Source organism: Trematomus bernacchii, unplaced genomic scaffold (assembly GCF_902827165.1).
Source record: "Trematomus bernacchii unplaced genomic scaffold, fTreBer1.1, whole genome shotgun sequence".
Lineage (NCBI taxonomy): Eukaryota > Metazoa > Chordata > Actinopteri > Perciformes > Nototheniidae > Trematomus > Trematomus bernacchii.
This window is the reverse complement of record NW_022987567.1, coordinates 7685808-7700007: the sequence shown is the minus strand read 5'-3', so window position 1 is coordinate 7700007 and position 14200 is coordinate 7685808. Positions and strand designations below refer to the sequence as shown.

Here is a 14200-nt window from a genome sequence, read left to right as displayed (position 1 = left end):
CCATACAGGAAACACACATTTAAAACGGTTTTGCCTGCCGTTTTTATGTACACAAGCATTCATTAATGGTTCGGAAAGTGGCACTGTACCTTAATAATATAAAGGCTTGTATTTGCGTGCATTTCTTGCTCGGAAAGTGGCAATGTACTGAGAGTGGAAGTGTCCTGAGATTAGCGCCTGCAGGCAGGCTCCATGGACCTGTCAGCTCCGGACAGCGCAAAATGCGTACATGAAGCGCTACGTCATGAACGCAAGAAATCTACCCTCGTGGGGGCGCGCTCATGTGATTGGCTTAGAATTGAGGAGACATCTGATTGGCTATAGATAGAAAAAATTACAAGTACGAATCGGGTGACCGTCAGGGGAGTCTCAAAAAACCCACACACGAATGCACAGCGATCCATGCACAGAAAGCGGTTTGTGTTTGTAGGTGCAGCGGTTTTAAACGGAAAACAAATATGTGAGGATCAAAAATACATATGTAAAACTTTTTTCTGTATTTGGATTTTATTTACATGTATATGAAACGGAACACATTTGTGTGTGCATTGAAAAACACAAGTGTGGATCCGGAAATACAAGTGTGAGTCCTTTTGCGGATCATGAAATACAAGTGTGAATCCTTCTGTGTGCATGTGTGTATTATGAGACTGTTCTGAGCCCATAAAACTAAGCTAATAGGTGTAAATACACTTAATGAAACCTCTGCAGGTGTTTAATCCAATTCTTCTTCTCTCGGTTTTTGGCGGATTGCAATGGACTTTAAGGCCCAATCCCAAACCGCCCCCTACACCCTACCCCTACACACTACCCCTCCGTTTGCGCGTTCGCGCAGAGGGTCCGCCACATTAAGTGCTGTTCCAAACCAACGAGTGTGGAGAGGTGTGGTTTTAGATATAATTACATACTATTTAAGTTCTCGGTTGTTTGTCGATTTGGCTGTTTAGCGCAGTGTAATTGTCTTTAGCCCACTGTGAGAGTTTTGTTAAATTAACAGCTGCCATGAATGTAGTAGTGTCCATGCTGATGTGCTATAGCTCCCCCATCTGTTGAACTGAGGAAATACAATCATAATACACTTTTTCAAACAAAGTAGTGCTTTAATGCAGTTGTTCTCAACTGGTGGGTCGCGACCCAAAAGTGGGTCGCGGACCCGTTTCAAGTGTGTCGCGGATGTGTGAGTGAAGAAAAAAAAAGTCGAAAAAAAAAATTGGATTTTTTTTTTTTTTGGGGAAAAATGCAAACTTTTATTTTGAAGGACCGATTTTCTAACGCTGTGCATGCAGTAGGCGTTGGACTGGAAGTACCGGAGACCATAAATGGTTTTGAAAACTTCTGTCACGTAGTGATCATCTTCCCAATAAAACATCTCTGCTGATGTTTTTTCGAGTCTTCTGGCCAATCAGAATCAAGATTGTTGACGGAAATCCCCACGGAGAATAACTGCGGTAGAACTATTCTTTATACATCCATGGGTACAACTTCAGATAAAAAATGAACACATAATGAAATATGACCCCCCGGTTGGATGATTGACAGGTCACAGAACAATGGGAGCTATCTACCCTTACCCACAATGTAAAGTAATTCACACAGACTATCTCCTCTTTACTCTTCTCTCAGCAAGCTGTCAGAACTAAGTGAAAAACAAACAATGGCATAAAAATATATTAATCGGGTAGTAATAGATTTATTTATTTTCTTCTCAGAGTGTACCAGAATGCGTAGTTTATGTTAGTATTTCTAAAAATCTCCTGGGGGAGAATCCCCCCAGACCCCCCTGCTGGGGTTGGGTTTTCAGCATGTGTGCCTTTTTATATAGTTCAGCTTTGATTCCATCATCTCATTAAACCTTTTTTTAAAGCATACTTTAGTTCTGTGAAGGGATATATGCACTGTACTTCACTTTTATTAATATTGTATTCTAAAAAGCGTATATATTACAGCACGATTTTTTGTTGAATAGATTTGAGTGCTTCAAAATGTTGGGTCGCGATGTATTGACCAAGTAAAAAGTGGGTCCCGAGGCCTGACCAGTTGAGAACCACTGCTTTAATGTCTCCTTTATGATGCTGTCATGTGTGGTTTAATATAAAAGCACAATAATTAGTAGGCTAGCATCTTAGCTTAGATTCCATACATGTAATGTGTTTGTTTTTTCGCACTACAATGTATAAAGGTCAATACAAGACATAAAATAATGAAACCGAGGAAATTGAATTGTATTTGCCATTCATTTATTTTTTCATGAACCAATAATAATTGAACACTGGTCATGTCCACACTGAAGTGCACAGCTGATGCATGTGATCTTTATTCGGGGATGATTGTGGGGATGATGTTGGGGAGGTTGGGTATTAATTGTTCCATAAATCCACGAAAGGCATTCTCATATTCTCTCCCACATAGCTTTCGTTCATCTTAGAGTTGAGCTCCACAAACTTCTGTCCAGTGCTGTTGAATGTTGGCCAGGTAGCAGGCACGCTCAGTTCTCCTTCGTTGGGGTCCCTGGATGGATGGATATAAAGCAATCAAATAAAGACAGTTATAGTTTTCTACTTCAAATAAAGTCCCCTACGTGTATTGGGGTTACAGATGGGGTCCAAATCTAGCAAGCCACATGAATGTCTGGGAGCAAATTCATTTTATATGCTACACGAATACGGCCAGGATCCGTTGGATTTTGGGAATGTTGGGTTGCAGATTAAAATGTTCCAAAGGGGGTTCGTTTAGCATGAAACACTTGAAATAACTAAAGGATAAGTTAAAAAAAAGAAAGTAGAAAGAAAGTGAGGTCATAGAAAACTATTTCTGCTAATAAGTGAGCAATGATTGAGAGTCAGAGCTAAACATTTCAGATGTGCTTTTAAATGAGTGTTTTTAAATGCCATTTTATAATATGTTTCTTAATGCTCTTAATGTCTTTCATTTTTGTAAAGCACTTTGAATTGCCTCGTGTTGAAAGGTGCTATATGAATAAACTTGTCTTGCCTTGCCTTCAATATCTAATTCAGGTTTGTTTGATTTCTGTGATGCTCCTATGTCTTGTATCGGAAGATTTTTACCCTGTTCTGGCGAAGTTTGTCCAGTAGGCGATCATGTAGCCAGAGAGGTCCCGGTGGTTACTGGCTGAAAAGATCAATGGTGTCCTAAAAGGCTTTCCGAACACGTAAGGCACATCGTCCGTATTGTCGGCTCTCACCCAGCTAGGGAAGGATCTGCTAAAGTGGCCGGGCTCAGAGAAAAGGTAGGAGTAGGTACGGCCAGTTCTTTGGAGAGACAAGGGAAGAAAAGGGATATGACAATGAGTTCACAACGAAGAAGAATTATAGTTTTCAAAATGTGTGCATCGAAAAATGGCATTAGATGAGGTGCTATGGACAGTCTTGCACTAATGCACATTTCTCAAAGTTATTGAAGTGACCGTTATTTTTTATTGATTGTTGTGCTTTGATTTATGTCTTAATGTGTGCATATGTATAAATGTGTCTGTTGATTCTGTATAGGATATACATATTTGTATACATATTTTTATATATATTTCAATTTTTGTATTCGGGATTGTGGGAAACAGTATTTCGATCTCTCTGTACACACAAACTGAAAGATTGATAATAAAGTTGACTTTGAATTTGACTTGAAGAGACATTATGATTGTTGAAGGAACCTGTCAGGGTTGACTTGGGACTTAATCTCTGACTCAAGTGCAAACAGTTGAGACTTACTGTCTTTTAAAACAGGTAGCCAAAATGTTACACCACAGATATAAAAAAAACAAGAGACTAAAAGGAACTTTTAACTTTTTCAAAAAAGCAAACTTCATAAAAGAAAATCCCCTACTTAATGCGATGACTTCCATGCATTTATAGAAAGGTATATCATATTCCAATTACTTGTTTATAGACTATTTTGTACTATTGCTATTATATTCTATTTTATTTGTATTTACTTGCACTATTTTATCTGTTCTATTGTGTCACACCGTTGGAGGAGCCTGTGACCTAAGATTGTAATTGTCTTACACTGTAGCTATGCACACATGACAATAAAAGTCTTGAATTTTGAAAGGTCACACCCTGGGTTTGTTCCTTAAATTCTAAAGCATGGTGTGGAATCAAAGGGCTTGTAGATAAACTGGAAGCATCTGTATAGCAAGATGTTATAATCACTTTGCGTTGTCAGCATGAAGCTTCAGAGCAGCCTGAGTAGAAGCCAGGAAGAGGAAGTCTGTTTCAATGTCCACGAGAGTTTTCTTGAGGCTCTCCTGGCTGGGCGTTGGTTCCCAGGTTGAGTTATATAGTGAAAGTGCAGCCTGCAAAGTAGCGTCGCCCTTATCCTTCATGAACGCAGCCAGAAGCTTCTCCACATCCTCGCTGCAATAAAAATAAGTGCAGAATTGGGTAATATTAAGTTACTCAAATTAACCATCAACTAGTTGTTAATTAACATGCATATTAGCATTATATTGGCTCTTTATTAGTCATTATAAAATACTTATTAATGCCTTTTTCTACATGACCTTATTCTACAAGTAATAGGCCATTAGTTGAGAGTTTTTCCTCAATAACCCTCTCATTAGTGCTTATTTATTGCAAGTAAGGAAGTTGTTGATGGTTGACAGTCAGGTGATTATAACCTTCGTCCTGAAGCCTTGGAGAAACTTGACATGTTTTGGGAAGTGTCTGAACCTCTCTTTAGTGGTTCATTAATACAACAGATATTTCAACGTGTGCCTACTTTGTTCATGTACTGTGGAGGTTCATTTCAGTAGTTGTGTGCTATAAAGTATTTACAAAGTGTGAAGAGGAGAAAACTTCAGAATAGGGAACCTGTTCAGGTCAATTAGAGTCAAACTATAGCTTATTGGTTATGAACAAGACTTCACTTTAAAATAGGGAACATATTCTTAGATAGAAATACCTAATTTTGAGTTATTTAGACACAATTAACACTTATAGTTTCATGTCTTTTTACATAAGAATAGATCATATTTGATAAGTGTTATTATGGGAGAATTACTATTCTTGTGGTACTACTGCCTTATTAGGCCCATATTGAGCAGAGCGTATTAAGACCAAAACTCATGTGCAACAACTTCCTTACGTACAATAAATAAGCACTAATTAGAGGGTTATTGAGGAAAAACTCTCAACTAATGGCCTGTTACTTGTAGAATATGGTCATGTAGAATAAGGCATTAATAAGTGTTTTATAATGACTAATAAAGAGCCAATATACTGCTAATATGCATGTTAATTAACAACTAGTTAATGGTGAATTTGTGTAACTTAATATAAAGTCTTACCCAGAATTGTTAATGTGAACAAATTACATCAACTCACACAGGGACGGGCAACAGGTCGATGTTGACTCTTGGAATATCTATAATGGTGTAGATGTATCCGTCCATGTCATTGACTCCAGCGAGGAAATCAATGTCCGCCGCATTGTGGAACAACTTGGACGGATGATCCGGCAGGAAGTCACCGTCGATGACAGGAGATAAATCCAGGTGGTAGACAATGGGTTCTGACAGGCAGATACAACCAGATGCTTATTGCTGTGTCAAATGTTCATATAATCATTTAAATAATATACATAGATTATGTCTTCTGATTCCCTTTTACTCATTTAAATTGTATTTTTAATGCTATATGTGTTTAACAGAGACATATGTTTAGGATTTACATTTCAGGAAGGGCAAAAGGTGGATTTGCAAATGGTTAAGGACTGGTTTATGATTTCATTCTGGGGATGTGTAGATGATGCCTAAGAGAATGGATGGGCGGGACCAGTTGGCTATTTTGGGAATTGAGATAAATACAAAATGATACATATATTATTCACTGGGATGCCATTAAAACAATGCAGAAGGAGGGGGTGCAACACAGTGACTTCTTCCACTACATTGCCCTGATAGAAAGCATCAGAATCTATAAACTCAAAACGCTAATTGTATGTGGAGAGCAGTCCTTACCACTGGCTGAGCTGGACAGATTGAAAGATCCCGCCAGAGTTAGGGCTGCAGGATCTATCTCCTTCAAACAGGAAGCCATGTGCTCATCTGTGGGACAATTGACCTTCAGAGCAACCTGGGGAGAAGTTAGAAATCATCTTTAGAATGGAAACAGACAACTTTAAAACCCCCATAGCGTTTCCAAATAATAATAATGATAATAATAATAAATAATACAATAGAAATGTAAATAAAAAGTTAATATTTCTAATAGAGGTAAAACGATTAAAATATATAAAAAAAACTAAAAATGCTATTGAAACTGTTAAATAAATAATATAAGATAAAACCCTTTAAGACCTATAAAATAAATAAAACAATATAAAAGTAGGTGGTATATTTGTTGGGGTCGCTGTGACAAGACTTGCCCAGTTTGCAGGAATACTTTGAGGAAAGCTAACTGTTGATTCAACTCTTACTGTAGCTCTGTTTCAACTGTGAATGCTCGATGATGTCCGACCAACATTTCTGACATGTTAGTGACACATCAGACTGCTTGGGAGCAGTTAATAGAGCATCTTTTATCCTTGCTGAACTCTGGACAATGCTCAGAGGAAAAGGCCAAAGAAAGCTGAAATGATGACTCTAAAATGAGTCGGGAAACATCAGAAACAAGCCTAAATCTAAATGATCATGTCTGGCTTTATAGGGAACAGATCTAAATACACTTTCTGTTTTAAAGGTCCCCTATTATGCAAAATCCACTTGTTCATGTCTCTTCTACATCAACATGTGTCCCCTCTTCTTCATGTCTCTTCTACATCAACATGTGTCCCCTCTTCTTCATGTCTCTTCTACATCAACATGTGTCCCCTCTTCTTCATGTCTCTTCTACATCAACATGTGTCCCCTCTTCTCCATGTCTCTTCTACATCAACATGTGTCCCCTCTGTGGAAAGAGACTCTGAAAGTTTCAGGAAAAAAGATTCTCTTTATGATGTCAAAACGATTTATTTGTCTTGTGTAACCATTAGCCAATCAGCAACCAAGGTAACCCCCCCCCCCCCCCCCCCCCCTTATCACCTGAATATCCTCCAAGAGCACCATTGTGTTCTTTCTAACCAAATATCTCTCAGAGGGGCGTGGGGAGGGGCTCCTTGTTTTCATCTAAAGTAACAGCCAGAGAATCAGCACTTTGGAAACAGGGCTGAAAGAGAGGGGATTATGGGATGCTGCAATGATCTGTTTGGTGTTTCAGCCAATCAGAGACAGGTTCTGTGTATATCTGAGACCTATAATATATTGATGAAAAACAGTATAATAGGGGACCTTTAATGTTTTCTAAATATATTCTCATCTTTAACTATTCTAAAAGTTCAGTACAAGGAAATAAAACACGTGAGTAAAGTGTGATGTACCTCCACAGCGTACAGGCGGGGGTCCTTGTTGATGGTCCATGGGCTGACGGCCACACCGCTCTGGGAGATGGCTCTCTTGAAAAGTCCTTTGTTGTGAGGACTCAGAGTCTGAAGTGAAAGTTAGAAATAATTTCATCTCAAATAATATATCTACAGAGATGGCAAAAGTACACACATCCTTTACTCAAGTAGAAGCACAGATACTCGTGTTTAGTGAAAGTAGAAGTACTGACTAAACTTCTTTACTCAAGTCAAAGTAAAGAGGGCTTTGAAATGTACTTCAGTAAAAAGTACCCATAACTAGCAGCTGTTTTAAAGAGTACCTGACCTCCCTTTATATTAATAGAACAATAATGTCATTGTTAGCTAATGAATGTTTCCATGCTGAACAACGGCAACATGACAACGTTTTCATTGGTCCCTCTTCTTTAGAGAAGACCAGGAAATGATGGATACACGGATCGTGTTCAGATCAATAGGCACGCAATGACTCTAAATAATAATGATCACGCCACCAAACACACATTCAAACTAAAGGAACCAGCCTGTTTGGAAAATGTAAGAAGTAGAAAGTACAGGTATTTGTGTTCAACATGTAAGAAGTAGAAAGTACAGGTATTTGGGTTCAACATGTAAGAAGTAGAAAGTACAGGTATTTGTGTTCAAAATGTAAGAAGTAGAAAGTACAGGTATTTGTGTTTAAAATGTAAGAAGTAGAAAGTACAGGTATTTGGGTTCAACATGTAAGAAGTAGAAAGTACAGGTCTTTGTGTTCAAAATGTAAGAAGTCAAAGTAAAAAGTTGTCAGAGAAATAAGTAGTGGAGTGAAGTGCTGATAGCAGAAAGAAGTACTTAAGTACAGTAACAAAGTATTTGTACTCCACTACTTCCCACCTCTGTATATCTATCATCTCACACAATGAGTACCTGGAGGCTGACACTGGCTCCACCTGCTGAGTTCCCGAAGATTGTGATGTTGTCGGGGTCTCCTCCGAATTTGCGGATGTTCCTGTGCACCCAGGCGATGGCAGCCTGCTGGTCCCAAAGACCGTAGTTTCCTGAGAGAAATCAAATGTTTAACTCCATCCCGGCAGAGATGGAAAAGTACTCAGATTGTGAATTTGAGTAAAAGTAGAAGTACTCAGATCTTGTACTTGAGTACAAGTAGAAGTACCAGAGTGTAGGAATACTCTGTTACAGTAAAAGTCCTTCATTCAAAATGATACTCAAGTAAAAGTACAAAAGTATCAGCATCAAAATATACTTCAAGTAGCGACAGTAAAAGTAGTCATTGTGCAGATTGGTCCATTTCAGAATAATATATATGATATGTTTTATAATGATTGATCATTAAAGTGTTCTCAAAGCTGGTAAAGCTGCAGCTAGTTTGAATGACTTTGTATACTGCAGGGTAGCTTGTGAATTTACTCCAGGTGGAACTAAAGTCTGATTCAACACTTGATTATATTTCACATCATCCATCCACATCTGTAAAGTAACTAAAGGTATTAAGTACATGTAGTGGAGGAAAAGTACACCATGTACCTCTGAACTGTAGTGGAGTAGAAGTGCCAACAAATGTAAATACTCAAGTAAAGTACAAAGCTCTCAAAAGTGTAATTAAGTACAGTACTTGAGTAAATGTACTTTACACTACTGGATCACGGTATAAGTCCTTAAAGAGTACAACTCTGGCAGGGAGGCCACCATATATTTGGCTCTGAATAATTCTGTCACCCACCAGCAAGTTCTGGTTCTCCAGTGCTCAGGAAGCCCAGAGAGCCGACACGGTATCCGATTGAAACCACGATCACATTCCCTCTGTCGGCCAGCTCCTGCCCGCTGAACTGAGTGTGCTCCAGGGTGTGAAGACCCATCGAGCTTCCAATCATGAAGGCGCCACCAGAGATCCAGACCATGACCGGCATATCGGAGGACACTGGAACACAGAGAGCATTAAAGGTCACCTATTATGCAAAATCCACTTGTTCATGTCTTTTATACATCACCATGTGTCCCCTCTGTGTAAAGAGATTCTGAAAGTTTCAGGAAACAAGATTCTCTCTCTTTTTGTCCTGATCCATATAAAAACCTGTCTGGAAATGAGCTGATCAGATTTTGGCCACTTTATGATGTCATAACGATTTTTTGGCTGGTGTAACCATTAGCCAATCAGCAACCAAGGTAACCCCCCCCCCCAATGATCTGTTTGGTGTTTGGAGCCAAACACTTCAGAGACAGGTTCTGTATATATCTGAGACCTATAATATATTGATGAAAAACAGTATAACAGGGGACCTTTAATGTTGTTCATTGGATCTAATATGGAGGACACTTTGTTTACCTGAGCCGTTGTGAGGAACCCAGATGTTGAGATACAGACAGTCCGTGCTGCCTGCGGTTGTGTTAAAGGCAACCTGCACCTGGAGGCAAATGTCCTTAAACGCAGTGGCATCCAGAACATCTGTTGACACACACACACACACACACACACACACACACACACACACACACACACACACACACACACACACACACACACACACACACACACACACACACACACACACACACACACACACACATACACACACACACACACACACACACACACACACATACATACACACACACACGCTCAATAATGATGTGAAATATAATCAAGTCATAAATCAGCATTTAGTTCCACCTGGAGTAAATTCACAAGCTACCTTTGAATCTGAAGTGAATTTGAATATCATCTCAGTCGGTCTACTCACCAACCCAGCTTGGGTGAGGCTTTGGTTTCATGAAAGTTTCAGGGACGTCAGCAAAGGGAATCCCCCTGAAGACGTCCATGTGGCGTCCGGACGCCAGAGGGATGTTCTCTCCCCGAACCAAACCTCCCTCTGTGTTCACCAACCCGAGCTACAGCAAGAAAACACACATTATTCAGTTTGATTCAACATAGAAGTACAAAATGAAGCAGATTCAGGCCAATGAGTCAATGAAAACAGACCTCAGGATCCCTGATGAAACTATACATTGGGCCTTAAGAAAAATCCATTGCAGTTTAAAGTGGACCTATCATGCTATATTTGAATAATATAGTGTAGGACCATACCTATATAAGGCATATTTATACTTTTTTTTTTTCAAAATACCAAACAGATCATGCATTTTAGGTGAGTTCCCTGGAACACCGGGGACACATATTCATGTATAAAAGACGTACAAAAGTGCATTTTGCATGATAGGTCCCCTTTAAGTTAAATTAAATGTAATTGTAGTCCACTTCATTTATTTAAGAGCTTTAGCTACTTTTAACAAAATACATCTCTAAAATGATTTAAATGTTTTATAAAAAAGTTAATCAAAATGCTACTTGATGCAACAATATTATCTAGAAATGTCACATACATAAATGTAATTATAAAACACACATACAGGCTCTGCACAATGAGTACTTTTACTTTTTATACTTCAAGTGCATTTAGCGGATAATACTGTTGTACTTTTACTTAAGTAAGATTTTGAATGCAGGACTTTTACTTGTCATTGTAATGAAGTATTTTGACAATAATCTATTACTTTTACTTAAAGGGGACCTATCATAAAAAATGCACTTTTGTACGTCTTTTCTACATGAATATGTGTCCCCGGTGTTCCAGGGAACTCACCAAGTGTCAGAAAACACAACCCTCTCTTTTTTCCTCCATACCCAAATCTCTAAAAACGGGGCTGCAACGGATCTGATAAAAACTGATACAGATTTGAAATTGTTCTGATGTCAGAAACAGGGAGCTCCGCCTATATGGGCAACTCTCCACCTATCAGGGGAATGAGAGGTTGCCGTGGCATGGTAACAGCATGGTAACAGCATGGTAACAGCATGGTAACAGCATGGTAACATGACGCTCGTGCCTCGCCCCCCTCCTTTGCAGGGGGGCGTGGTCAGCTGCAGCTCATTTGCCACAGAATCAGCCCTTGCAAAAACAGGGCTGGAGTAGAGCAAATAGAGCGAAATGAGGCATGGCTAAAATGCATGATCTGTTTGGTATTTTGAAAAGAAAACTTCACAGACATGTTTTATATAGGTATGGCCCTACAATATATTATTCAAATATAGCATGATAGGTCCACTTTAATTGAAGCATCTGAATACTTCTTCAACCACTGACTTGTAGAGATACTGAACAGAGAAGTTAAACACAGTTATTAGAAAACATTTTTGTGACACTTACAGAGATCGCAGAGACCGTCTCCAGAAACACAGCGATGGCCACCACACTCTTCATCTTCATATTCATCATGTTGACGGTGAGTGAGTTGCTTTCGGATGTCTGCCGGACTTTTAAGGCAGAACCACGCCCCCGTACATCACGCCGACCAGTGGGAGGGGGGCATTTAAACAGCTGTGTCCACAACACTTTCATCATTACTTTATCTGGATACCCTTCAACATTTAAAAAACATATTGCTCAAAACAAAACTATTTCCTTGACCCTTGCCTTGATGTGGGTGTATGTGTGTCCACCTACGCTCCTGAATCTGCCAGCCTACACGTGTCCTTGACTTCATAGGAAAGGTTTGTCTGGAAAACCTGTGATTCTCTTGGTTTCTTACTTTTTAAGGGTCATTGTTAATGTGTTGTTCAGAAGGGAGATTCAGCACATAAGACATCACAGCTATACTAGTTATACAGTAAGGCAAGGCAAGGCAAGTTTATTTATATAGCACTTTTCAACACAAGGCAATTCAAAGTGCTTTACAAAAATGAAAGACATTAAGACAGAGCATAAAACACATTAGAAACATTAAAAAGTAAAGATAATAAAACATGAATAACACAGGTACATGAATAAAAGTTACAGTGCAGTGTGAGATGTGAATAGTTCAATTAAAAGCAGGGCAAAAAGAAAAGTCTTCAGCCTGGATTTAAAAGTAGTAAGAGTTGAGGCTCCCATTGAGCATGGTATGGTTGATGACAATGTATTATTTAAACAAGAAACACATTGAGAACCACCTGAATATGACATCACCCATTAGAGTTGTTAAGTGATGGTTTTGACTTATGAAATTAAAGTGCCATTAATGGGTGAAGTGCATCAACTCGTGCTAGGATTGTTTAATCGTAGAACAGCTGCAGGTACTAAAATGTCTATAACGTTTATATATCACAAACTGGAGCAGAGGAGATGGTTTTCGATCAGAGCTATTAGTATAGAAATGAAAAGTAAAGTTGAGATTGGACTATAAGCATTTTTAAATGTATATATATCCTTTATTTAACCAGGTAAAAGTCTCATTTAGATTAAAATCTCTTATCCAAGAGCGACCTGGCCAAGAGGGCAGCATGAACAAAGTTACAACAGATAAAACACAGACAATACAGGCAGACGAATACAGCGGTCGTAAAACACCAATGAAATGGCAAACTATTATAAATCATTAAAAACTGGCACAATTTAAAACGACTTCAATTATCGGATAGAGCAGTCACATCGAACAATGGTTTCTTGTTCTCTGTCCTTTAAGATGGACTTGAATTCCCCCATAGTGATCAAATCTGACAGTTTAAGCTCCTTCTGTACATTATCCCAAGCAGACGGGGCAGCATATTGAAAATCGAGGTTCATCCAGGTTGAATACATGTTTGTTTATTGGTGGTTATCAACCTCATAGAAGTAGGTCAGAAAGCGAATCTGTCCAAACTGTTTGGTTTGTAAAACGCAGGACATTCACCCAAGAGAGCCTGGCACCATGGTGTAGAAAATCAACATTGACAGTCTGAGTCAAACAGGATGTGCTTTTATACACACACCGTCTCATAATTCTTTCCAATGGTGAATTTGGAGTCCATGACACTTCCAAGATGCTTCCTATTCAGTCAGCTAACCTGGTCCTATATGATTATGCTCACCTAGGGGTGGAAGGAATTGAGAAGGTAGACAAACTGGCAAAAACAATCACTTAAACAACAGTTTTTAGTACAGTACGTTACAGTTAACAGTTATTTCTGAAGACCTGAGAGTCCTGGCTGGTTCACAAGGTAGCAGGAGATCTGAAAAGTATTTTGGCCCTAAACCATTTAATGCTTTATAAACCAGCAGCAGTATTCGGCTTCTCTGACAGACAGGAAGCCAGTGTAAAGTCCTCAGAACTGGAGTGATGATCCACTTTCTTAGTGTTGTCTTTCTTATACATTTTTTAGTGAGACCTGCAAAGACACCATTACAGCAGACTAGTCTACTGAAGATAAAAGCATTGACAAGTTTTTCCAAATCCTGCTGTGACATTAGTCTTTTAATCCTCGATATATTCTTAAGGTGATAGTAGGCTGACTGGTGGGTCGCGTTTCGAGTGGGTCGCAGATGTTTGAGTGAAGAAGACAAAATATGTATCTTTTGTTTTTTGGGGAAAAAAGTCAAACTTTTATTTTGAAGGCCCGATTTTCTAACGCTGTGCATGCAGTAGGCGTTGGACCGGAAGTACCGGAGTCCATAAACTGTTTTGAAAACTTCTGTCACGTAGTGATCATCTTCTCAATAAAACATCTTTGCTGATGTTCAAGATTGTTGCCCGGAAGTCCTCACGGAGAATAACTTTGCGGTAGAACTATTCTTTATACATCCATGGGCAGTGCTTGAATTGGAATAAAAAAGGTGCCAGTACTCTAAATCAGCAACTGTTTCAAGTCATTTTATCTGTACAGCTCAAAAACAAGAATTTGGCTCAAAGTCATAGTATATCCTATAATGCTGGTGGGTTTGTCTCTTTACTGTATATTTTAGAAAGGCTCACTGTACTTAAACAAAATGACTCAGGGTGCATCTGAGATTAGAGG

At 38.9% G+C, this 14200-nt stretch overlaps 1 protein-coding gene across 1 annotated transcript; it reads right to left on the bottom strand.

Moving 5' to 3' along the window:
* Positions 1–2220: 2220 nt before the first annotated feature.
* Positions 2221–11735, bottom strand: LOC117478950 (bile salt-activated lipase-like). Its single transcript, XM_034125925.1, has 11 exons — positions 11598–11735; positions 10134–10281; positions 9719–9838; positions 9116–9313; positions 8302–8432; positions 7375–7482; positions 5978–6092; positions 5343–5529; positions 4170–4373; positions 3066–3269; positions 2221–2508 (listed from the first exon to the last, which is right to left on the bottom strand). The coding sequence occupies exons 1-11, from the start codon at positions 11664–11666 to the stop codon at positions 2358–2360; spliced, it is 1635 nt and encodes a 544-aa protein (XP_033981816.1). The 5' UTR covers positions 11667–11735; the 3' UTR covers positions 2221–2357.
* Between the last annotated feature and the right edge of the window lie 2465 nt (positions 11736–14200).

Coding starts and splice junctions, on each gene's coding strand:
- LOC117478950 (XM_034125925.1), bottom strand. CDS start 11,666: ATGATGAATATGAAGATGAAGAGTGTGGTGGCCATCGCTGTGTTTCTG. Junction 9,314..9,718: donor GGTTCCTCACAACGGCTCAG/GTAAACAAAGTG, acceptor TCTGTGTTCCAG/TGTCCTCCGATATGCCGGTC. Junction 3,270..4,169: donor CTTCATGCTGACAACGCAAA/GTGATTATAACA, acceptor GTCTCTCCAAAG/AACTGGCCGTACCTACTCCT.